The 24,622-nt window shown below is 45.6% G+C and overlaps 1 protein-coding gene across 2 annotated transcripts; it reads right to left on the reverse strand.

Annotated features, from left to right (window-relative positions):
• Positions 1–1,472: 1,472 nt before the first annotated feature.
• CDK2 (cyclin dependent kinase 2) lies at positions 1,473–22,765 on the reverse strand. Of its 2 annotated transcripts, none has more exons than XM_081181536.1 (7): positions 22,324–22,765; positions 17,079–17,156; positions 15,896–16,019; positions 12,637–12,807; positions 9,385–9,486; positions 5,210–5,413; positions 1,473–4,022 (listed from the first exon to the last, which is right to left on the reverse strand). In XM_081181536.1, exons 1-7 carry the CDS (start codon positions 22,437–22,439, stop codon positions 3,918–3,920), a joined length of 900 nt encoding a protein of 299 aa, XP_081037662.1. In that variant the 5' UTR covers positions 22,440–22,765; the 3' UTR covers positions 1,473–3,917. The 2 variants fall into 2 exon arrangements, with proteins under 2 accessions (XP_081037662.1, XP_081037663.1); XM_081181537.1 differs by lacking the exon at positions 22,324–22,765 and adding an exon at positions 22,003–22,112.
• Between the last annotated feature and the right edge of the window lie 1,857 nt (positions 22,766–24,622).

Consider the following 24,622-nt stretch of genomic DNA (forward strand, 5'->3'; position numbering starts at 1 on the left):
TTTGGCCCAACCAGAGATTACGCTATCGGCGCCGGCCAGTGAGAAGCGAGCTGCCCTTTGAGCGGCAGTCTGAGGGGGAGCGGGGGGAGGGGGCACCTGGGAGCGTTGTGACCCTTGACCTCTGGAGGCGCGTAGTAGGGAGCAAGTCCCACTGGGCTCAATGGCAGCTGCTTCTGAGGGACATCCTCAGGCTTGCAGGGGGTTAGACTAGATGACTCTCAAGGGTGCCCAGGATTCTCAGGGACCACGTGGCCCTATTCCCTGTATTTCTTTTATTTCGTCTTGCAAAGCAACTACTGTACAGTGGTACCTCGGGTTAAGTACTTAATTCGTTCCAGAGGTCCGTTCTTAACCTGAAACTGTTCTTAACCTGAAGCATCACTTTAGCTAATGGCGCCTCCCACTGCTGCCGCTGCGCGATTTCTGTTCTCATCCTGAAGCAAAGTTCTTAACCTGAAGCACTATTTCTGGGTTAGCGGAGTCTGTAACCTGAAGCATATGTAACCTGAAGCGTATTTAACCCGAGGTACCACTGTACTCTATTCCCAACTTAAAAATGGAAAGCATAATGCTGGTGGTCAACAAAAGAGGTTTAAAGACAAGTCAAATCTTTAAAAAATGTAGTATAAACACCGACAATTGGGAAACACTGGGCCTGCGAGCGCTCCAGATGGAGAACAGCCTTTACCAAAGGTGCCATGGGCTTTGAAGACACTCAAACTCAGGTCGTAACGTGCTAAGAGGAAGGCATGCTTAGCAAACCCTCTCTGTGTTCAACTCCCACCTGGAAACCTATGTCCCCACTGTGGAAGGACGTGTGGATCCAGAATTGGTCTCCAGTCACTTACGGACTTACTGTTAAAAATGTGTTCATGGAAGACAATCTTACTCGGCTATGTGCGATCGCCAAAGAAGTAGTTCTATTAATCCCCAAGCTGCTTGTTGAGGCAAGAGCAAATCACCTGTTGGGCTTTCAAGGAAGTATCTCACATACACATTGGTTGCAGAAAGACACAATTTCTTTGTGTGTCTGCTCATGTTCTGGATGAACCACAATGTAACTTTGCAACACCAGCACAACATACAGTGCTACCTCGGGTTAAGAACTTAATTCGTTCCCCGTACGGGCCACCAAAAAAAAGAAAGAAAAAAGAAAGAGAACTTAATTTGTTCTGGAGGTCTGTTCTTAACCTGATGTACCACTTTAGCTAATGGGGTCTCCCGCCGCCGCGCAATTTCTGTTCTCATCCTGAAGCAAAGTTCTTAACCCGAGGTACTATTTCTGGGTTAGCGGAGTCTGCAACCTTAAATGTCTGTAACCCGAGGTACCACTGTACTAGATCCTGCAGTGGAGTGCAGGGCAGATAAACAGTCTAGACGTCTTTTGCCCCATTGGGCTTAGGCAAAAATCCCCAGCTCACATGAGACCAACGACCAAACAGAAAAAATTTCTTCAAGAGGATAGTCGCATGTATAAAAATTACAGATATTTTAATGAGTTAAATGTACTAGTGCCACAATATTTTAGAAACATCTGTCTTGCAAAGAGATACCAAGGAAAGGACAAAAATATTTTTTTCCTTAAAAAAGTTTAATTACAAGGTGCTTAGACTAACAAGTTCTATACAAAACCAGAACTCTTTTTTAAAAACAACAACAGCCTTATAAATATATAAACATCTTCTAATCCGAAAGATGAAGGGAAGGTGGAAGAGAGAAGAAAAACGTCTCACTTCTAAATATTGCATATGCATAGTGCTACGGGGAGGGGAACAAAACCCTTTCTACCTTGACATTTTCTGGATGGTGTATTGCTGGCATTTTAAAGTTACCCACAGCTAGCACATTTTTAGCTTAATGGAACTGAAATGCCACACTTTCTCAGTGAAGACCCATTCACGTCTGCCAGGTTAGCATGTTGTCTTTATACAGAATACAGTTGTTCATAGAGAGAATATATCTAAGAATAGTTAAAAGTAAGCCTTCATCTAGACCCAAAAAACCAGACACTTCATCCATGAATGAAGACTAGTTTATGGCTTATGATGAAGGGGTAACTCCCCTCCTTCAATATTCACTGAATTTGAATAGGCAATGTTACTTCACAAAACACATTTTCTTGTAGAAAATGTGTATATCGCTCCAACATACCTCTTAAGTTACAAAAAAGGATTGAAAACCTTACAGAAATAAGAAATGATCCCTTACTTTACAGAAGTCTCACATTTTGGACCCATCACACTATTCATTGATAAGTGGGATTTGTCAAAACAACTAGAAAAACACCTTTAAAGTTTACTATAGAGAAGGCAAAGAGACTTTGTTTAGATGATTCAAGTTATTGCAGCACCGGTGCACTGAGCAGGCTGTCTTTTGGGTTTCATAGTGAATCTTGCTTTCTGCAGACAAGCTTTTATAACCAGCTCAATCCAGGTGACTGAGTGATCTCTACCAATTACACTAGTTCTAAAAGATTAGAATTCTAGTTCATCACATGTAATTCATAAGAAACTAATCAGGATTGAAAGTTTAGATTTCTGCCCATAGATTAAATGCTTGTCTGCACCTAAAATCACACCTATTCTTTGCATTTCACTGAAATAACCTGAGAGGTCTGAGTGCCTTCAAGGCATAGTAGCACAAACATAGAGGTGTTGACATTTGCAGCTTGGAACAGTGCAGTTCACAAATAATAATTCCCTAACTGAAGGTAGGAGTTGCACTATTTTGGCTAAAATACAAGAGGGGAGAGGAGAAATAACTGCAATTTTATCCCTTTAATAGTCTCACACCTGAACTTCAAAAAATTAACAAGCACTCGCACACAATTTTTGTTATCAATCTATTTTCACACAACACACTGCTTGAAGACAAAGCTACTTGGCAGATCCATTCCAGCTGAGGGCTTTGCTAGTTTACCAAAAATAAGTTTGAGCCCAAAGAGCAATGAACTGAAAGTTTCCCACCTTCTGTCATTAAATCGGCCACCCACACAGATGGAAAGGCCTGTGACTCAGTGCCACAGACCAGAAAGGCATGTACAGGAGACAAGACAGTAAGATATTGTAAAGTGGGTAGGGTAATGCCCATTGCCCCCAATGAACATACAGTAGTCATATGGCTGGCTAGCAAGCTGTTCTTATGAGCTTTGACAGTCCAACTTCTTTTTCCAAGGGCTTCTTGTGGGCTTCAACCAGCAAGCATCACAAACCACGGTCCATCAGGAAAAGGCTACCAGACTTTTGACTGCTATCGCTGGTGGAATGAGGAATATCAGGTTCGCATATTGCAGGCATTGCCCAGCTCCTTAACAAAAGGAAATCTTCCTGCTTGTGAAAAGTGGATAGTTAAGTGCATAGTCCTCATTGAGGATCCCATCTGAAAGGAAATGGTGAGCACCTCTGCCGGCACCAGGAGGACTTTATCATGCAAGCACCAACCAATACCCATGATCCAAATCAGAAAGACGCCATCTCTGGCTGCTGGAAGCAAGGACCGCTCAAGCAAATGCACAGCTGACCTTTGCAGAGGAAGTTGGAATTGAGCGAGTCACGACAGTACAGAAGACGCTTTGTAAAAGTTACCAAGGGAAGAGAGACAGAAATCCTGGGTTTTTTTAAAAAAAGGAATGACACTGTCGCCTCCTGAGCAATTAGACTTCCTGCAGCGGCTGGCTCTGGGGGCTTCTGCCTCTCTTCTCATGGAAAGTCAGTCTGGAGGCACCCTCCACACTCAGCTAGTACTTTAAAATAAACCCAGGAGTAAATATAAAACAACCCCAAAGGTGTGGGCTGGACCTCCAGTTTTCCATTCAGGGTGAAGTTGAGAAAAGTCTTTTCTAAGTGCAGGCACCTGGCGCAAGACGGGACGGGCTGCTGAGTTTGCCAGAGGGCAAGTTTGCTGGCTCCACTCTCCTCTCACAGGCGGAGGTGCGGCACGGCTTTTGTGACATCCCGGAAGAAGGGGTGGTTGAGCGCAGTCTTGGCCGAGATCCTCTTGTTGGGGTCGTAATGCAGCATTTGCTAAAGGCGAAAGAAGCAAAGAGTTAGCGGCACGCAGGATGCCCAAGAACGGGCAGCCAACTCTCATTTGTCCTGTACAGGAGACACACGATACAGTCTCTGTAGTGGGACACAGATGTTACCCCAGAAGCAAAAGCAGAGACTGAACTCAAAACACTAAAAAAACAAAAACGGGACTGAGAACAGGGAGGTGGCGAAATATAGCAAGGGGGAGTTTGCGGCAACAAGAGCAAAATGTCAGAAAGCAGGGGTGAAGAACCTGGTTCCCTCCAGATGTTCTTGGACTGCATTTCCCATCAGCCCCTGCTAGGATGTTATAGGTAAGGAGGTCCAGAAATAGACAGCGGTTAAGTATAAAGGTAGCTTTTCTTCCGTCGGTACCTAAAACTGCTACATTTTAATCAGATACAGTATATACAACAGAGTGTGAGGTGTAAAGGTGAAAGCAGTGGGATGTGGAATATATTCTGGATGTGTCCTAAATTCAGAAAATGATGGGAGAATACTGGAAAACGAAGAAATAACAGGCTACACTTTACCCATGCACCCTCACATTTTGTTATTTGGAGATGTTAAAGTTGTTGCTCTAATTGAGAATAGGGAATGAATACATCTCTTGACTGCTAAAATTTCTTGATTATTTGCCAAAATCAGAAGATAACGAGCGCACCACCCAGGAGATAATGGATAACCAAAATCTGAAACAGTTTAGGAACAAGCTAGCTCGCAAATATGGTGACAAGCAGAGAGAACAGGCAGAAGCCAATGTCTTCGTGGAAAAATTCAGTCTTCACTGGACATTTATCTGCTATATTTCTTTTGGTGTGGAAATCTGATTTTATATTGGGGGGGGGGGGGGAGTGGTGTTTAAGCAGATCCAAAGCCAGGACTGCCAATGCATCATTCTGAAGGCAATGGCAGGCATATGCCACTTCCTAAGGATTACTGGGCTTAAGCTCTGCAAGATATAGACACTTGCATGGGAATGCATACTCAAATCTCTCTAAAAAGCCAGAATTCCACTTATTGGACTTTACTCCAGGAAATGATCCATGACTTTGGGGGGGGGCTGAAGACATGTACAGAGCAAATGCTCTCATCCCACTGGTCTTGATATTTGCTAATGCTCATCGCCCTTTCCCCCCTAAAGCTGTTGAGACTCTGTCCGCACTGCCTTGCAAACTCACCGCTAGGAGTTTCCTGCCCTCCTCATCCAGAGGCGGCACTACTTTACTGAAGTCCTGTCGGGCCCACTTGGGAAAGCTGGATTTGTAGTCGGGCATAGAGGTGACACCTGGCCACACAGTCTCGTCCGGCGTGCCGAGGGTGCGGAAGATGCGGAAGAGCTGGTCGATTTCCGAGTCCCCAGGGAAGAGGGCTCTGTGGGTTATCTGTTGGCAGGAGGAAGACAGTTCAGAATCCTGGTGCCATGAAACACCTTCCTTCCTTCTGCCAGCCACGCCTCCTTCCTCTCATGGCTGGCATAAAACTGTTGTGCTCAAGGGACTCAGCAGGGTGTAGTAATCAGGACTGGAGAGAAGAGAGTTCAAATCCCAACTCACCCATGAAGCTATTGGGCCAGACGTTTACCTTTTACGGTGGGAGGACCTGTCACCCTGCAGATCTTCCTGGACTACAGTTCCCAACATTTCTGGCCAGTGACTACACTGGCTGGGGCTGACGGGATCCAACATCCCCCACCCGTTTTATGTAAATCACTCTTGAGCATTTCTCGGTAGTCATGCATGCCCTGTGGAACGCCCTCCCATCGGATGTCAAGGAAATAAACAACTATCTGACTTTCAGAAGACATCTGAAGGCAGCCCTATTCAGGGAAAGTTTTGAATGTTTGATGTCGTTTTGTATTTTAATTTGCTGGAAGCTGCCCAGAGTGGGAGGCTTAGACTGTAAATAATAAATTATTATTATTGCTATTATGAGAACTTCTACTGGAGGTATATCAGTTGCTGTAGTAAGTTAACTCCAAAGGTGAAGAAGCAGTAGCAGGAAACCTGCAATCCTTTACCATTTATATTCATTTATGTGCAGAGAGGTTTTCTCAATTGTGCTTAGCCTCCCCTACAACCATAGGAAGAGTGCAGAGAATGAAAGAAAAAAACACTTGGGCTGTCGCTTGTTCAAGGCCACAAAAATAGAGCAGTTCCGTGTCTAACCAGATTCTCTGCTGGACTACTGTGATGTGTTCTGTGTTGAGCTACTCATCAGAATGTATCAGAAGCTGCAGCTAATGCAGACTGCTCCTTTTCTATTAGTAAGAACAGACTCAAAGGGAGTATATAGCTCCAAGTCAGGCCTATCCGTACTAGCTTCCAATGTACTCCTGGACATTGCAAACTGGGTAAATAACCTTAAAGAAGTCTTAAACTGCCTGGGCCCTGCCTCTTCTCCCACGTATACTTCCCACTTTCTGAGATCAGCAGCCTTACATGGATCCTCAGCTATTAAGGTGAGATAAAAGTAATGCACAGAGTACAGCTTCCTTTGGGATGACCACTAATCTCTGCCCAGGAAGGGCCACCTGGCACCTCCCTGCCTAACTCCACTCCAGGAACAGCAACACAGCTCAGTGCTTTGAGTGCAGAAGATCCTGGACTCGATTCTCTGCACCTCGCAGTTAAAAGGATCAGGGGAAAGATGACGGGAAAGACCTTGTTTCCATCCGACACCCAGAGAGCAGCTGCCAGTCACATAAATAGTTTGACAGGTTGTAGCAAAAGGCCATTCTCAAATTATTTAATTTCTTATTTCCTGAACATTTGATTATGCTGCTGCTACATTGATCTTTTCGGATAGCCTGCAGAGTTCTAATCATACCTATCAATTGACTGAATGCTTATCACATTTTTTCACAGCGTATTTCTTTACATGAAACCCAAGTAACAGGTTTATTAAAAAAGCGATCTTTTAAGCTGTAACCTTTTTTATATAATTGCTTTGATCTGCTTTTCGTCTTCTGACCTGCCGCTTTTAGGTTCCATTTGGCTTTTTTAGTGCTGCCACTTGTACACAACTATTTTTCTTTGTTGCATTATTTACGTATTGTTATGTAAGCCTCATTTACCGGACGGAAAAGCAGCTAGTAAACTAAAATGCATTTTTGATCCTGGTACTACTTACAAGGGCTAGCAGCCTTGTAAGATGCTCAGACCAAGACTGCCAGGCGATCCAGACCACCTAAGACCAAGGAAAGATATCTGACCCAGAAAGCTCCCATGGGAATCGTTCCACAAGTCCCTCCCTCCATGACGCACAGCCCTCGGCATGAGCTGCGTGCAACACAGTTCTGCACTCATCTCCGGAGTACAAATGCTCAGCTGCCCCCACCCCACAGGAAAGGGAAGCATCGCCGCCTAGAGCAGTGCTGACATCCTCAAAAGGTGAATCCACAACAGATCCCCTTCTGTTCCCGGCTGCCAGTTCTCTGGCGGTTTCTGCCCCAGGGAAAGGGGATGATGTTAGCGGTTGCTTGCCCCACAAGGTGCTGCCAAGTCAACTGATCCCGTCAGCAGCTCTTCACAAGGCAAAAGGCAAGGAAGTGGGAAGCATTTGATCAGGGCTCTAGCCCTGCTCCAGAAAGGAACACGTGAGAGCTCACTTATGTGAGCACCCAAGCTGATGTCACACCAACAGCATTAAAACGGGGCTGGGGCCAAGACTTTTGAAGAAACTAAGAGTTCCATGGGTGCAACTGATTATGTGGAAGGCAGAAATCCTTGCAATGTTTACGCATCTGGGTGGGGATTGGGGGGTAGGTGGTAAATATGCGTCCATCAGCAGCATTTGAAATTAGTGGACTCGGGCAGTTGTACAGTGGTACCTCGGGTTAAGTACTTAATTCGTTCTGGAGGTTTGTTCTTAACCTGAAACTGTTCTTAACCTGAAGCACCACTTTAGCTAATGGGGCCTCCTGCTGCCCCCGGAGCACGATTTCTGTTCTCATCCTGAAGCAAATTCTTAACCCGAGGTATTATTTCTGGGTTAGCGGAGTCTGTAACCTGAAGCGTATGTAACCTGAAGCGTATGTAACCCGAGGTACCACTGTACTGGGACAAGAAGTGCACTGATCCAGACGGATGGAAGTAGAATACAATGGACACTTGGGTTGCGAACATGATCCGTGCAGGATGAACATTTGCAACCCGCAGCGGTGCGTCTGCGCACGCATGGGTTGCGATTTGGCGTGTCTGCGCAAAGCGCGATTTAGCACTTCTGCGCATGCGCGACTGCCGAAACCCGGAAGTAACCCGTTCCGGTGCTTCCGGGTTTCGGCGATCCGCAACCCGAGAAAACACAACCTGAAGCGTCTGTAACCCGAGGTATGACCATAATCTTTTCCTGCAGTTCCAGAACTCACTGTTCAGATCTGGAGAATGGGACAACAAAGCTGCGTTACACTGAAACCAAATCATTAGCTCTCCTCTTTGACAAACGTTGCTCTAGAGGAGGAGGCAGAGAATTGATCCCACCCCCAAATACATTGTTGGACTCCCAATTCTCAACAGTGCCAGCAAGGATGGTAGAAGTCAGGGCTGGTGGGAGCTGGCAACAGGCTTCTCCCAACCGATCTTGGGCTTCAGATTCCATAACCCCCTGCACTTGTAAACACATTTTGAACTGAGCATTGTAACTTTTAGAGGGTATGGTGGATGTGCTGAACTCGATGACATTTTGCTGCCTGCTGATACTTGGGATTCCAATACAGAAGTGAGATGAATTATCCCTCCCTATCCTATGAAACTATTTGCTCATGAACACTGGGAACTTTTGGTTATTCCAGAACTTTTCTGGCCCAGTTTATTTACAGTCTCCACTTGTAGCATCCCTGAGCAATTTAGGTTCAAGAGATGCAGGCCCACCAAGGAAGTGTGGGCAGGGTATATCAGTTCTCCAATACTTTTTGCATCTATTACAGTGGTACCTCGGGTTACATACGCTTCAGGTTACATACGCTTCAGGTTACAGACTCCGCTAACCCAGAAATAGTACCTCGGGTTAGGAACTTTGCTTCAGGATGAGAACAGAAATTGTGCTCCAGTGGCGCTGCGGCAGCGGGAGGCCCCATTAGCTAAAGTGGTGCTTCAGGTTAAGAATAGACCTCCAGAATGAATTAAGTACGTAACCAGAGGTACCTCCTTCTTTCCAGGACAGTGTGGCTTCACATCTTCTGCCTCTGCCTCCCCAAGAGAACTTGCTTCGGGCTTTCAGACCCTGGTCTGTATTCAAGATTCCCTGACTGCCCCTTCCAACCTTAGCACCGCTGGGTTCATTTTGATCAGCTGTTCCAGCTGATGCCACGTTCACCACGCCCACCCTGCTTCATTCCCGGACAAAAGGTATATACCATCTCTGCGAAGATGCAACCCAGACTCCATATGTCCACAGCTGTTGAGTAGTATTTGCAGCCAAGGAGAATTTCTGGAGCTCGGTACCAGAGGGTCACCACCTAGTGTAAAGCACAAAACACCCATAAACAATTCAGTGATGTTGTTTCCCCCTTTTTATACATACGTGCAATTAAATTACAAGGCATTGGCAGGAAGGAGTCCCAGTTTATTACAGATGCAACTCCAGCCCCTATGAAGGAAGGTAAGATTAGCATTCAAAACTGGGGAGCACACCAGCAACTCCTTCATAAGGAGGGTCGCCCTGAATGTGCACACCTAAAACAACTGGATAATCAAGAGGCTTGGATAAACATTCCCTCCACCAAGGTTTTTTCTGACGAAGAAAACACAGGGTCCAACAAACAGCAACTATGAGGCTTTCCAGTTATTAGAAAATCAGCTATACATGATGTTTTGACTTTAAAACACTCCGGAATTATTTTCAAAAGAGCAGCCCTTTCCCCAACCTATATTGTTGCTCACTGCAAATAACAATAGTATTATTAAGAATAATTTTATTTCTACCCCGCCCATCTGACTGGGTTGCCCCAGCCACTCTGGGTGGCTTCCAACAGATATAAGAACATAATAATGGTTGAAGGAGCTGGGTAAGTTTAGCCTGGGAAAAGAGGAGACATCGAGATAATAGCCATCTTCAAATATCTAAAGGGTTGTCATATGGAGGGTGGAGCAAGCTGGTTTGGGTTGGGGGTGTTTACTGAGTTGTTTATGTTTACATTATGTATTTTGCATTTTATATTGTGATTTTACATTGTAACTGCCCTGAGACCTGTGGGGATAGGGCAGTATACAAATTTAAGTATTATTTTTGTTAAATATTATTTTTTATTATTACACACTAAAAAACTTCCCTATACAGGGCTGCCTTCAGAAGGTTCTATAGTTATTCATCTCCTTGACATCTGATGGGAGGGTGTTCCACAGGGTGACTGCCACTACCGAGAAGGCCCTAATTGCCCAAATTTTATTTAAAAGATAATCTGTAGAGAATTTTTTTGCGGGCAAGGGCAGTACAGTGGTACCTCAGGTTACAGACGCTTCAGGTTACCGACTCCGCTAACCCAGAAACAGTACCTCGGGTTAAGAACTTTGCTTCAGGATGAGAACAGAAATCACACGTTGGCGGCGGGAGGCCCCCCTAGCTAAAGTGTTACCTCAGGTTAAGAACAGTTTCGGGTTAAGAACGGACCTCCAGAACGAATTAAGTTCTTAAACCGAGGTACCACTGTAGCTCAGTGGCAGAGCACAAGCTGTGCAGACAAAATATCCCAGATTTAATCCTTGACATCTCCAAGCAGGGCTGAGAATGACCCCTGACTAGAATCTTAACAGTCCACTGCCAGTCTGTGTAGCCTATACCAAAGAAGTTAAAACTAATGGTCTGATGTGCTGTAGTGCAAATTCCCATGTTGCTCACAGAAGCCCAGAGTGGCTGCAGAAACCAAGCCAGATGGGCATGGTATGAATAATAACATTATTAAAATCTCGCACAAAGCAGGTACCAACTAAATAGGGAATTCTGGGCAACCATGTATCCTTAGATCATAGTAGTTAAACTAAAGCACTATTAATGTCCGCATTGCTTTGGTTTTTTACGGATTTATGCTCATAAGAAAGTCACAGCATCATTTTACATTTTGAAGGCTGCATCTCAATGAGTTTTTCTAATGCCATGCCCAAGAAATGCCCATTGCTTATTGAAGACCTATTTTACCGTATTTATGTAGTGGTACATTTATTATTATTATTATTATTATTATTATTATTATTATTATTATTGGTGAGAATCCTGCAGCTTGAGGCAGCTTTCTTTTGTCTCTCCTGGGGATTTCAATGTTTAGTATTGCTTTGCTTGCTGACTTCTTTATTGATGACTGATTTATGGCATTTCCATCCACTCCAACTGCATACATATCTGCTTTAATATGCCCACCGGTAGAAAAGCTGCGCATAAATAAATCATCAAACAACAGCATCCACTTTTCCATCTAAAAGTACAACAGTAACATCTGGCCACAATTTGAAAAATCTATAAATATACTTTAAAATACGAGAAACAGGGCAGACACAGAAAACCCAACAGTCAGTAAACAGGGAGCAGCAGCACAGTACTAATATCACATCGTTAAGAAAGCCATGTAAACCAGTTTTCAGTGCCTGTAAGAAAACATGGGCCAGAAGACTCAGAGAAGGTCCTCTGCCCTGTACCCACAAACTGACACTTATGCCAGCGTTAAAACACACAATAGGGCCTGTGATGTGGACTTGAACGATCAGGGCAATTTCTTATTGGAAAAGACGGTTCTTAAGAGTATCCCGGCTCCAAGGCATTTAAAGCTTTAGAGCTCAAAAGCCTTTTGAATTGAGTGTGGATGCAAATTGATGGCCAGCAAAGAGGGTTTATGCGACCAAACCTACTGGCACCAGTTTGAGGTTGGGAACTGAATTTTTAAACAAATCAAGCTTCCAAACTGTCTTCAGGTGCAGCCAGGATGCATTTGATTTAAATCACGAGTCAGTAAGACTTGATTTAAATCATATATTTTTTACAGAAAGACTCATTTTTGCTGGTATAATCTTAATATTTACAACCAGAAGAAGATTTCTTTTTTGGAATAATAAATTTTCAGAGTGGTTTTCACAGTTATATCAAAAATTACTGATTTGGTTATACTATTAGAATTACATAGACCGATAATTATGAAATTATTGTGAGAGTTAAGTTCACTGTTTATATTTGGACAACTCTTCTGCTGTACCTTATTGGAAGGAGAAAAGCAAGCATTTCCTTAATAACAATTTAAATAATTTATTTAACTAAAACAGCAACATTATAGCATATGTACCCATGTTTGCTAACTGGTGTGGTTACACTTTTTTTTTTAATCCGACTTAAATTAAAAAAAAAATCCCATTTAATTTTTTTAAAAAAATCAGGGTTTTTTTTTATTATTATTCTTTTTAAATCCTTGAATTTTATCCACCCTGGGTGCAGCCCCATGTAATACTAACTAGTGATATGGAGCTTCCTGGACCATCAATTTGGGGGGGGGGGAATCTCTGGGAAGCCAATTTGTGCCATTACATTACATACTTGCAGCACCGGGACAATTATTTTCCCCAATATCTGGGGAGTTGGGGGGGGGGAGAGAAAATTAATCAGAAACAAGCGAGCAACACACACTCACTTCGTGCGTGTAGGTTCGCACGGGCACGCCAAACGCCCGAGCAAGCCCAAAGTCGGCCAGTTTTATGGCTCCCTCTGCGTTGATGAGGAGGTTTTGCGGCTTCAGGTCACGGTGCAGCACGCGGTGAGAGTGGCAGAAGGCGAGTCCCTGCAGCAACTGGAACAGGTAGCTCTAGGGGAAGAGAGACAGAAAGGATGAGAGACAAGAAAGCAGCCCTACAGAACCAACGGAAAGCTCGCTGTCAGGAGAACTGGCCTCAGCACCAGCAGCTGAGAGCTTAAAATGCCGGGAACCCATCCAAAGTTCCTTCCTGCTACTTGAACCTACGAGGTGTCGCCACTTAAGCTGAGTCAACAGCTCAAGCAGAGATGACCTAAATCGTCTCCCATCATTAAAATTCATTTGATCTCGGCATTTTGGAAATGAATTTTAATGACGGGAGGGGACATCTCTGCTGCTGAGTCACCTGAACTGGCCACGCCTAGAAAGCTTTAAGTAGGGAAAAGGGATTGGATTTGTCTGTGTTAAGTTTGCCACTGGAGCACCAACTTCTTTCAGCCTATTCACTGCTAAATATATGAATAAGTCATGTATATAACCAGGCGCATCTGTGCTGGAGTTGGAGACTTTATACTTATTTTGGAAGGCGTGTTGCCTCAAGCTTGAATTATTCTCCGTTTGATACACCATCCAAAAAATCCCCTACTCTGGGAAATTTGCTTAAGTCACATTAGTTGGTGTTACCTTGTATATATTGTAGGCCACTTGACTCTGAATGAAGATACAATTTAGTAGCTGTATGAAGTGTTGCAATCAAATTATCAGCCTGACAGCGGTGCTTCAGATTACATACGCTTCAGGTTACAGACTCCACTAACCCAGAAATAGTGCTTCGGTTAAGAACTTTGCTTCAGGATGAGAACAGAAATCATGCTCCAGCGGCACGGTGGCAGCAGGAGGCCCCATTAGCTAAAACGGTGCTTCAGTTTAAGTTTCAGTTTCAGGTTAAGTACGGACCTCCAGAACAAATTAAGTGCTTAACCTGAGGTACCACTGTACTTTTAGGTTGCCAGGTTTTTCTGTTCGCAACACAGGCGATCCTGAGGAGATTTCACCCCTCCCATACCCAAGAATCTCCTGATCATCTCCTGATGGTCTCTGCTGACTCTCCAGAGAAGAGGAGGCGTGTCCTGCCTATCTACTTATTCTGCCCAGCAACATATCTGTGTGTGTGAGTGAGAGTCAGTCAGTCAGTGTATCGGAGAAAGTGAGAGTGTTAGAGATCCTAGAGATAAGATTGCTGCTAAGAGCAGCTGCAGACTCTCAGTGTAGCATTGATTTATGCTTAGAATATTCAGCTCTGTATATAGTTTTGTATCATAGTTGTAGTTACAGAATAAAAGGAAGATATTCTACAGAGCTGCTCTCCGAGTGGTTTATACTCTGCAAGACTCTGCAAAACTCTGCTGCGCAACGACTGTATTATTGAGACAGTGAATCCGGTGCTCTCAGCTCTAAGCTGTGAGTCCACAGCACTGTGACCTGTTCCTGTGAGAAAGGAGGTCTCTGGCGGTGCTACCCAGCTCACCTAGCCCAGTCGGGGTTGAGGTGCAAGAGTCCAGTTGGTACACTGGCTCTAGGGCGATGCTGACAGATCCTTGCTGCCACTTTTTGTCTCAGACCTGGCTGCTAAGGATTTACAGCCCAGTTGAGCCCAGGAGAAAGGACTGCTATAAGATCCAACAGAACATTTCCCTTCCCAGCTGGCCTTGGGGCTCACATGGATCCTAGTGCATTTGCGATTACCGTGAATGGATGGAGAAGAGCAAATTGCTCCTCCACAGAATCCCTGTTTGCTGAAGTATGTAGAGTCTACACTATGGGTAGGCAAACTAAGGCCCGGGGGCCAGATCCGGCCCAATCGCCTTCTAAATCTGGCCTGCGGACAGTCCGGGAATCAGTGTGTTTTTACAGGAGTAGAATGTGTCCTTTTATTTAAAATGCATCTCTGGGTTATTTGTGGGGCATAGGAATTCGTTCTTTTTTCTTTTCTTTTTTCAAAACATAGTATGGCTCACAAGGTCTGAGGGACAGTGGACCAGCCCCCTGCTAAAAAAGTTTGCTGACCCCTGCTCTATGCAAACCAAGGACAAACCAGGGGGGACCACATCAAGTCCCGCCCCCACCCCTGTGGGCAGATTGTCTGCCCCAGTTCTTCTTTTGTTATAAGCCAAGTTGGCAGTTTTTTGTCATTTTAAAAACACATCACCGAAGGATAAAGGGTGAAAACAACATTAAACCATATAAGCTGTACCCATGTCTATCACAGGTGGTGCAGTGGTCTAAACCACTTAGCCTCTGGGGCTTGCCGATCAGAAGGTTGGTGGTTCGAATCCCCATCATCATCATCATCATCATCATCATCATTTATTATTTATACCCCGCACATCTGGCTGAGTTTCCCCAGCCACTCTGGGCGGCTTCCAATCGAGTGTTAAAAACAATACAGCATTAAATATTAAAAACTTCCCTAAACAGATTCTTTTAAAGATAAGATAGCTACTTATTTCCTTCACATCTGAAGAGAGGGCGTTCCACAGGGCGGGCGCCACTACCGAGAAGGCCCTCTGCTCCCGTTGCTCTGCCCCAGCTCCTGCCAACCTAGCAGTTTGAAAGCACGCCAAAAAGTGCAAGTAGATAAATAGGTACTGCTGCGATGGGAAGGTAAACGGCGTTTCCGTGCACTCTGGTTTCCGTCAGTGTCCCTTTGCAGCAGAAGCGGTTTAGTCATGCTGGCCACATGACCCAGAAAGCTGTCTGTGGGCAAACGCTGGCTCCCTCGGCCTGAAAGTGAGATGAGCACCACAACCCCAGTCGCCTTTGACTGGACTTAACCATCCAAAGGTCCTTTACCTTTATTTTACCCATTTCTATATGAAGACGCTACCCAACACTAGAGAGCTCCAAGATCTAGCCTTTCTCCACACTGGTGCATTCCTTCTATGCATGCACATACGAGACTCCCTGAACATGCCGGGAGTTTCCTCATTCACTTCAACGCTGGCCTTGTGCACACATTCCACTGCAGACACAAAGCCGCCCTCAAAAAAGGAACAGGGTGAACCTGCGAGTGCAGGAGCACAACATCGGCGCTTCTGCACAAATCTGGGCATTAGCGAAAACCAACGTCGCCAGTGTATTCACCGTGTGTGAGCATACGTGTTTCATAGCCCAGCAGCCCTGCCCTCCTCCTAGTCACCTTGGTAAGGGGCAACTCTACGCCACTGATCGCAGATGAAGAATCCATGAACTTCTTGAGGTCCTGGTGTAGGAACTCAAAGACCAGGTAGAGCTTGTTCTCGGTGTGGATCACATCAAGCAACCTGGAGAGTCGGGGAAGGAAGAGATAAGGAATCTGATAAGGAAGCAGTAATGAGAAGGCACTTTTTTGGCCAGGAATAATGCAACACCCTTAAACTATAATAATAATAATAATAATAATAATAATAATAATAATAATAATAATAATAATAATAATAATAATTTATCAGTTATACTCCGCCCATCTGGCTGGGTTTACCTAGCCACTCTGGGTGGCTCCGAACAAAATATTAATAACACGATAAAACATCAAACATTAAAAACTTCCCTAAACAGGGCTGCCTTCAGATGTCTTCTAAAAGTCAAATAGTTGCTTATTTCCTTGACAACTGATGGGAGGGCATTCTACAGGGAGGGTGCCACTACCAAGAAGGCCCTCTGAGCTGGACCTCAGTGTCCCGGTAGAATGATGGGGGTGGAGACGCTCCTTCAGGTATACTGGACTGAAGCCATTTAGGCTTTTAAAGGTCAGCACCAACACTTTGAATTGGGCTCGGAAACGTACTAGGAGCCAATGGAGGTCTTTTAGGACCGGTGTTATATGGTCTCGGCGGCCACTCCCAGTCACCAGTCTAGCTGCCACATTCTGGATTAGTTGCTGTTTCTGGGTCACCTTCAAAGGTAGCCCCACGTAGAGCATGTTGCAGTAGTCCAAGCGGGAGATAACTAGAGCATGCACCACTCTGGCGAGACAGTCTGTGGACAGGTGGGGTCTCAGCCTGCGTACCAGATGGAGCTGGCAGACAGCTGCCCTGGACATAGAACTGACCTGTGCCTCCATGGACAGCTGTGAGTCCAAAATGACTCCGAGGCTGCACGCCTCAAAGATTTATAGAAACAGAAACACTGGGGAGTGGTAGCTCTGCGCAGTTTGACTGTTTATTATGTAATCTTCTTTGAAGCATCCTCAGATAGTTGCTAGCAGATACTGGTTAGAATGGGCAGTTAGGATGGCACCTCCAAGGAGTGTTGTACCCTTAATAAATTGCCTAGAACTGAAGACATTCTACTCACTCCTTCCCAAAGCACAGATCTCAGCCAACTTCCTTCCACATACTTACTTGACAATGTTAGGGTGGTTCAGCTCCTTTAGCAGGGAGATCTCCCGGATGGCTGTACTTGGGACGCCTTCAGTCTCCCTGCAAACAAAGAGGGGAAACAAGGTGAGAAGGGCAGAGAGGGTGCTATAGAGTGGAAGTAGCCGTGTCAGTGACCCACTGAAATGACACAATAAGATGCTCCCTCAATGCGGCCAACTGGGCATCAAAAACTTGTGGGTGAAAGGATTTTCCACTGTGGACGTTTATTCAGCAAAGGCACATGGTCTAATCAGTTTGCACACGAAGCCCAAGCAACATTGCACGGGGCCTTCCCCTGTATCTAGCCTAGCTGGTTAACCTTAAATCATATAAAACCAGTTCCTGGAATCTGCAGCGATGCCACGGGCTGAACTGTTTTTGATGGTGGTGCTACGTACCCAGACTAACTCACTTTGCCAAATACCTTGGTTTTTGAACAGCTTAGTTCCCGAACATTTTGGCTCCCGGACGTCACAAACCTGGAAGTGAATGTTCCACTCGCGAACTATTTTTGGGACCAGAACGTCCGAGGCTTCTGATTGGCTGCAGGAACTTTCTGCAGCCAATCAGAAGCTGCAATTTGGTTTTTGAATGTTTTGGAAGTCAAATGGACTCCTGGAACCGATTCTTCCAAGGTACGATTGTAGTATAGAAGAGTTTGAAAGGGGGGGTGACAGTTTGCCTGCCCTAAATAAGTTAAAAGCAGGACAGGCAAACTGTCACCATGTTAGAACAGGGGTACAGAACTCTGGATATTGCCAGCAGGCTAAACAGGCACAGGTTTCAACCTCCACCTAGTGTTGTATGGGGAACCCCGTAGCACATACAATCTCACTTGGTTTGCCCTCACCACCACTCAGATAACTGGCAGCGACAGCCGGCCACCCTTGCTGATGGGACAATCAGGAGTGTGCTTTAAGGCTCCCAATTCTGAACTGGCAAGCTGCATTTTCACCTGCCCGGCACCTGATTTCACATGTGCATGGCAGGTGGGCATGCCATGAACTGCAACTAATTTGCACGTTAAGTCAGCAATGCAGGAAGAGTTCTACCTGACCAACTGGACAGCCAAGAGTTCTGGTAATGCTATGCTCAAACAGCATTTTCCTGTCCCTGAAAACCATGAGGCAGGGGTTTAGAAATCATGAGATCAGAATGCTGAAAAATGGCAGCAACTGCGCACATTCCATGTTCTCCTTGGGGAGAGAGATACCTTTAAAAAAGGGACAGGGGTGGGGGATAATAATATGCACAGAGTGTTCTGTATATGGCACACTGCCTCAGTTTACCAAGTAGTTACAGTATCCCCATCAATGTCTAAAATAAAAAATATATGCTCATTATACTGTTAACAGTGCCCTCAAGCACTGGGAAACTCTTTCCAAAGGCACAGCTCAAGCGGCACATTTTCAAATATGCAATTAATGCAGCTAATTAATCTATTAGCAACGTCAATAAAATAATCATTGCTTCTGGCCTACCACACAAAAGGGAAAGGAATGCAGCGCAAGTCAAGTTGATCTATTTCGTTAGGTCAACCTCTTTCGGAATCAACAATTCAACTGCCAGGGATCATGTTTGGCTGCAATGCTGCTCATAAGCCATAGGGACTGGCCTTCTCCCTTTCTAGAGCAGGGAAACAAACCCTAAGCATAAGACCAAGAACAAACCCTGGCTCCCAGCCACGGCTTATTTGGGAAGAAACGCAGTGCGCATACACACTGATTCACACAACGCTAAAAGTCGGCTGCTTCCTTTGTCGGCTTGCTTCTGTGCTCTAGGAAGCGAAGTGCAAAACAGGGGACATTTGAGTTGTGTGTACCAGTATGCAGTAGGTCTTTAAACCGGGCATGTCCAAAGTCCGCTTCAGGGGCCTAATCCAGCCCACCGGTCAGTTTAATCTGGCCCCTGTGGCAGTTTATTCCCTGGGGTAAGATCCTAAAAAAAAAAAAACAACCCTCTACAGCTTTAACCCTAAAAATCGCTCAACTACCTCAATCTTAAAAATAGCTGAACAACTGTGGTAAAATCACAAAAAGCTGAACAACTTCAATTCTTAAAAAAAGGTCAACAAGGTCACTTCAATTCTAAAAAAAGGTCACTTCATCTTTGAAAAAAGTTTGGACACTACAGCTTTAAACTATGGTTTGCTGTTAGCTTTTCTGAGTGAATGTCATAGAGGCAAAATTGAGCTCCATAGAACTCAGCCAGACTCATGGCTCAGTTTCAGATCCTACCGTGAATGCAAGGTGAACATCAGGCATAACACAATGTACCTCTAAAAATGTCAAACCACAGTCATTGCTAGGCACATGAGAAGCCTGCACCCATTTTTTTTAAATTAACCATTGCGGTTAGCTGTCCACATAGCTATTTACATCAGTTTGCCGTTGATTCCAGGAACTTCAGGCCTTGCTTTTCCCACCTGATGGCCTTAGCATTAAACAGTCAGTAGGCTGTTGGGCAAGGGCTGGGAAAATCCAGAGCATGAATTCAGCTAAGTTCACTGGGCGACAAGCCTAATCTTATGAAAAGTTGTCGTGAGAATTAATTAGGAAGAAGAAAAAAGGATGTCAACATGGTGCTTCTTCAGAGTAAGGTTGGGATATAAATGTATCACAGTCAACGTTCACTATGTTTTAAACCCCCAAGTAACAGTAATATAAATAGTTGACCCTACAACACGATCCTAAATGTGACTACTCGAGAGGATGTCCCCTTGAGTTCAACAGAAATAGCTCAAGGGTGGCTATAGGATTGTTGATCTAGGGTAATTCATTCCAATCCAGTACATTGGGCACTGTATAAACACAGAGTAGCAAGACTGCTCAGGGACGCGGGTGGCGCTGTGGGTTAAATCACAGAGCCTAGGACTAGCTGATCAGAAGGTTGGTGGTTCGAATCCCCACGACAGGGTGAGCTCCCATTGCTTTGTCCCTGCTCCTGCCAACCTAGCAGTTCGAAAGCACATCAAAGTGCAAGTAGATAAATAGGTACCGCTCTGGCGGGAAGGTAAACGGCATTTCCGTGCGCTGCTCTGGTTCGCCAGAAGCGGCTTAGTCATGCTGGCCACACGACCCGGAAGCTGTACGCCGGCTCCCCCGGCCAATAAAGCGAGATGAGCGCCGCAACCCCAGAGTCGGCCATGACTGGACCTATCAAGACTGCTCAGTTTACATTAAACCCACAATAGTGGGGAAGGGAGTAGGTTTTGCCACTCATGTAAAGTCATATTTTGCCAGCAGCACATCCTGAACCAAGAACCTATTGCCTGCCTTAAGATATAGGAGGATTAGTGTTCAAAATTTGCCTGGCGCCAAGAGCATTTTGCATCTGGCTATCAGCCACTTGAAACCATGTGAAGATGCCTGGGTGTTAGGATGACGCCCGACATCTCCGCCATCTGGAGGTGCGTGCCTGATGATCCTTGGATCTTGACGGTTTTCCCACACTGGCAACACACCCTGTAGAATTCCGTAATATTTCATCTGCACAATCAGAATGAAGTTCAGGAACCAAAAACTCTTATACTGAAAAATATGACTTTCGAGCTGCTCGGCCCCAGAAATGGCAACTAGGCATTCTGTCTGGGCGACTGCAACCCTGGTTTAAGGAGCCATTTAGCTTACACATCTGAATTTCTAACATTAATGAGGATAGGCTGTGGTCACAGAAAATACATCCCTTTGCCCATGCTCAGAGACACTCTCCTCTCCAGCCTGGAAGAATTAATCCCAACCACTGATTAAGAATATGAGAACAGGAGAAAAGTCCTGCTTGATCGGGTCAAAGACCCATCTAACCCTACATTTTGTCCTCACAGTGGCCCATGGGAAGCCTGTAGGCAAGACCTGAGTAGAACCTTCCCACTGCGCTTGCGACTCCCAGCAAACAGCATTCAGGGGAAATTCAGGGTTCTCTTCCAGCCCAGATTCTCCTGGATTGCCCATTTCGAAAGCAGCACAATCAATATGAGGCCCCAACACCACTACGAAAGAAATCTAGATACAAAATGAGGGGCTCCCTTCCCTGTCAAGAAGACACACACTATACATTTAAGGTGCATGACGTTTCCCAAAGAATCCTGAGAACTATAGTTTGCTAAAGGTGCTGGAAACTGCATGCCTGTGGAGGGGAAACTACAGTTCCTATTGTTCTTTAGGGAAATCATATATGCATTGATTATTCTTTAAATTTATGGTGTGTATAAATCGCCTTGAGGATCCCATGGGCATAGCCAGCCAGGATTTTTCGGGGGAGGGGGAAGTTGTTGAGCTTTTTGGGGGAGATTACCCCAAAAGTTGATCATAGGTTAAAAAAAAATCCCACCAAATAGAGCACAATTACTGGGGGCAGGCTTCTGCTGGGGAGGCTGGAGCTCAGTTAATTTGGTACTGTATTTTTAAAGCTTTTCAATAACTTTGGAGGATGGGGGGCAGCTGCCCCCTGCCTTCCCCCTTGGCTACACCTATGGAAGGTCCCATCCCGACAATTCGATTAGAACTTAAAATGTGTGCAAAATAAGCCCAGTGGCCTTTTGCAATGCAGTAACTGGCCATAACAAACATTTTAGCATCGCTTAGTAAATTAACGCCTGCAAGGGAGCCATTCAGATCCGTATGAACAGAATCGTACTTCTCAATAAGTTGCAATTCAGAAGTTTCATATGAAACTTGAGAGAGGGGGAGGGAGGTAAAATTGTGTACTCAAAATAAGTCCAGCACCCTGAACCGGAGTAACTGGGCATTGCAGCCAAGCAGAACCACGACTTGAGGGCAACCCCCCCCCAACAGAAGAGCAGGTACTACGAGCCCCCCCCCCGAAAGAGAGGCTAAGAGAGCGGGAGGGGAGGGGAACGGCTCTCTCCCGCTCCGCCTCGCGTAGTAGGTCGGCCCTGAACATATACCGAATCGGCGCACAAGGGAAGTTCTGTTCTCCGTCCGCGAAGTTACAGGAAGGAGGGAGGGCCGCGAACTTCTTCCCAAGTCCCCTTGCTCGCCACCCACCCATTCAAAAGAGAAAATCCCGGCTCCTCCTCCTCATGCAAAGAGAGCAGCAGATTCGTCTGCAGATTCTTTCCAGCGCCTTCAAGAAGCAGCAAAGGGGTTGGGGTTTTTTTTTGCTGCCAGGCCACCCAGAGTTTCTTTCTTAGAAATTGGGTTTTGTTTTTGGGGTGTTTTGTTTTTTTTGGAGTGGGGGTGTCGGGCGAGGAATTATTTGCACTCACGTGTCCAGGCGGATTTTCTTAAGCGCCACCACCTCCCCGGTGACTTTGTTCTTCGCTTTGTAGACCACGCCGTAGGTGCCCTCGCCGATCTTCTCCACCTTCTGGAAGTTCTCCATGGGAGGAGGGTTTGGCTGGGGTAGATCCCAGCTTGCCTCTCCGTAGAGCGCAGGGAGATCGGGGCAGGCAGGAAGGAAGGAAAGAAGGAAGGAAGGAAGGGGCAAGTAGTTAGCGAGATCCAGGCGGGGCACTTCCCTGATCAGCGGCCGCGCAGTTGGAGAAGGCTGCAACCTCCCCGCGCGTTCGACGCCGCGCAAAATGGAACGTTGTGTATCTTTTTTTCCCCGGCGGTTGGCCGCGCTCCTGCGTTCTCTTTCCCGCGCGCGAAGCCGAACAACTTGGCAACAATGCGAGCGCTTCCCGTTCCACGGCTCCTCCTCCGCCTCCCAGTCTGCTTCCCGCGTTCCATTCGCCACGCCCACCCTCTCCTCCGATTGGCTCTGGCGCCCTCGGCGGAGCACGCGGGTGTCTGGCTTGGCGGGAGTTTTTCCTAAAAGGGCTAGTAGTAGTTTCGAGAAAGAGAGGGAAAGGTGCGGTATCCTAAAAGGTGGGTTCTGGGGGGAATCCTGCTAACGTCTGTGTGGCTGTCAACACAGAGATGCAGATTAAAGCCCGTTTTTTGCCCACCCCGCCGTAATAATAATATTGTTGTTATTAATAATAATAATAATATTAATAATAATAATTTTTATTTATACCCCGCCCTCCCCAGCCAAGGCCGGACTAAGGGCGGCTAACAAGCAATAATAAAAACAAGTTGAATGAATGCAACTTAAAAATAAGATTAAAATACAACATTAAAATATTGGAACATTAAGATATTTATTATTAAAATATTAAAAGTTAAGTATTTCAGCTTCCTCTTATGGCAGCACTGCCCATGGCCGCTATGGGGTGTAGGCAGTAAATAACAAATACTTAACTAAAAGCAGAAATTTTAGAAAGATTTTGACAGATTTCCCCCCCCCCCCTAAGCATTTGTGGAGACATTTCATTCCGAATCTGCTAGACAGAGGATGTTGACAGGTGGGTGTCGTGCCAAACCCCCCCCCCCTTAACATAAATCCTGGCTATGTCCATGGCACTGCCTCTCGATTTTGAAACCATTTCGAAAGAGGGGGGCAGGAAGAATCCTTTGAATGCTTTGGAACCTTCACAAAGGGATTTCTGAGTAAACATGCGCTGCAGAGAGCGTTTAATCTTCCACTTGACTATACGGAGGGGGAGCTATTTACACAGTGAAATTCCAGCGTTTTTTGTCACAAAACCCCCCCAAAAACATAAGGATAGCCTCCTGGATCAGGCCAGTGGCCATCTAGTCCAATATCTTGTTCTGACAGTGGATACCTAGAAGTCCGTGGGAAAACTGCAAGCAGGACAGGAGAGCCATGGTCTCCAGCAACTGATATTTTTTATTATTATTATCCTCAGAAGTATTGCAAACTCCCACATACAGGAGGCAGCGTACAGCCATCATGCCAAATAGCAATTTATAGTCATATTCTCCATGAAATGTTCTAATCCCCTTTTGAAGCCACCCAGGCTGGTGCCTGTTACAGCCTTCCGTTGGGATTGAATTCCATATTTTAACTGCACTCTAAAACTATAAGCAGAGCTTTTCCCCCAGCCGGAACTCCCCAGAACTCATTTATGGCACCACTCAGGTAGGTGCCATTGCCATTACAGTGGTACCTCGGTTTCCAAACTTAATCCGTTCCGGAAGTCCGTTTCTTAAACCAAATCTGTTCTTAAACTGAGGCGTTCTTTCCCTAATGAGGCCTTCCACCGTTCGGCTTCCGTTCGTAGACTGAGGTAAAGTTTACAAACCAGAACACTAATTCCAGTTTTGCAGGGTTCGTAAACCAAGTACAGTCATACCTCGGGTTGAATGTGCTTCAGGTTGAGCGCTTTCGGGTTGTGCTCCGCGGCAACCTGGAAGTAACGGAGTGTGTTACTTCCGGGTTTCGCCGCTTGCGCATGCACAGACACTCAAAATTACATCATGCGCAGAAGCAGCAAAACGCGAGACGCGCCGTCGCGTCTTACATTCCATTCAGGATGCAAATGGGGCTTTGGAACAGATCCCATTCGCATCCCGAGGTACCACTGTAGTTCGTAAACAGGACTGTTCATAAACCGAGGTAGCACTGTACACTGACAACAAGGGAGGTGTTCATGGTGAGTTCCGGCACCTCTTTTTCTAGAACAACAGCACTGACTATAAGAGTCTCGTGAAAGTGTC

The sequence above is a fragment of the Podarcis bocagei genome (genome assembly GCF_964188305.1).
Source record: "Podarcis bocagei genome assembly, chromosome: 2".
NCBI lineage: Eukaryota > Metazoa > Chordata > Lepidosauria > Squamata > Lacertidae > Podarcis > Podarcis bocagei.

Coding starts and splice junctions, on each gene's coding strand:
- CDK2 (XM_081181536.1), bottom strand. CDS start 22,439: ATGGAGAACTTCCAGAAGGTGGAGAAGATCGGCGAGGGCACCTACGGC. Junction 16,020..17,078: donor AACCACCCTAACATTGTCAA/GTAAGTATGTGG, acceptor CCGACTCTCCAG/GTTGCTTGATGTGATCCACA. Junction 9,487..12,636: donor TGCGAACCTACACGCACGAA/GTGAGTGTGTGT, acceptor GCTTTACACTAG/GTGGTGACCCTCTGGTACCG.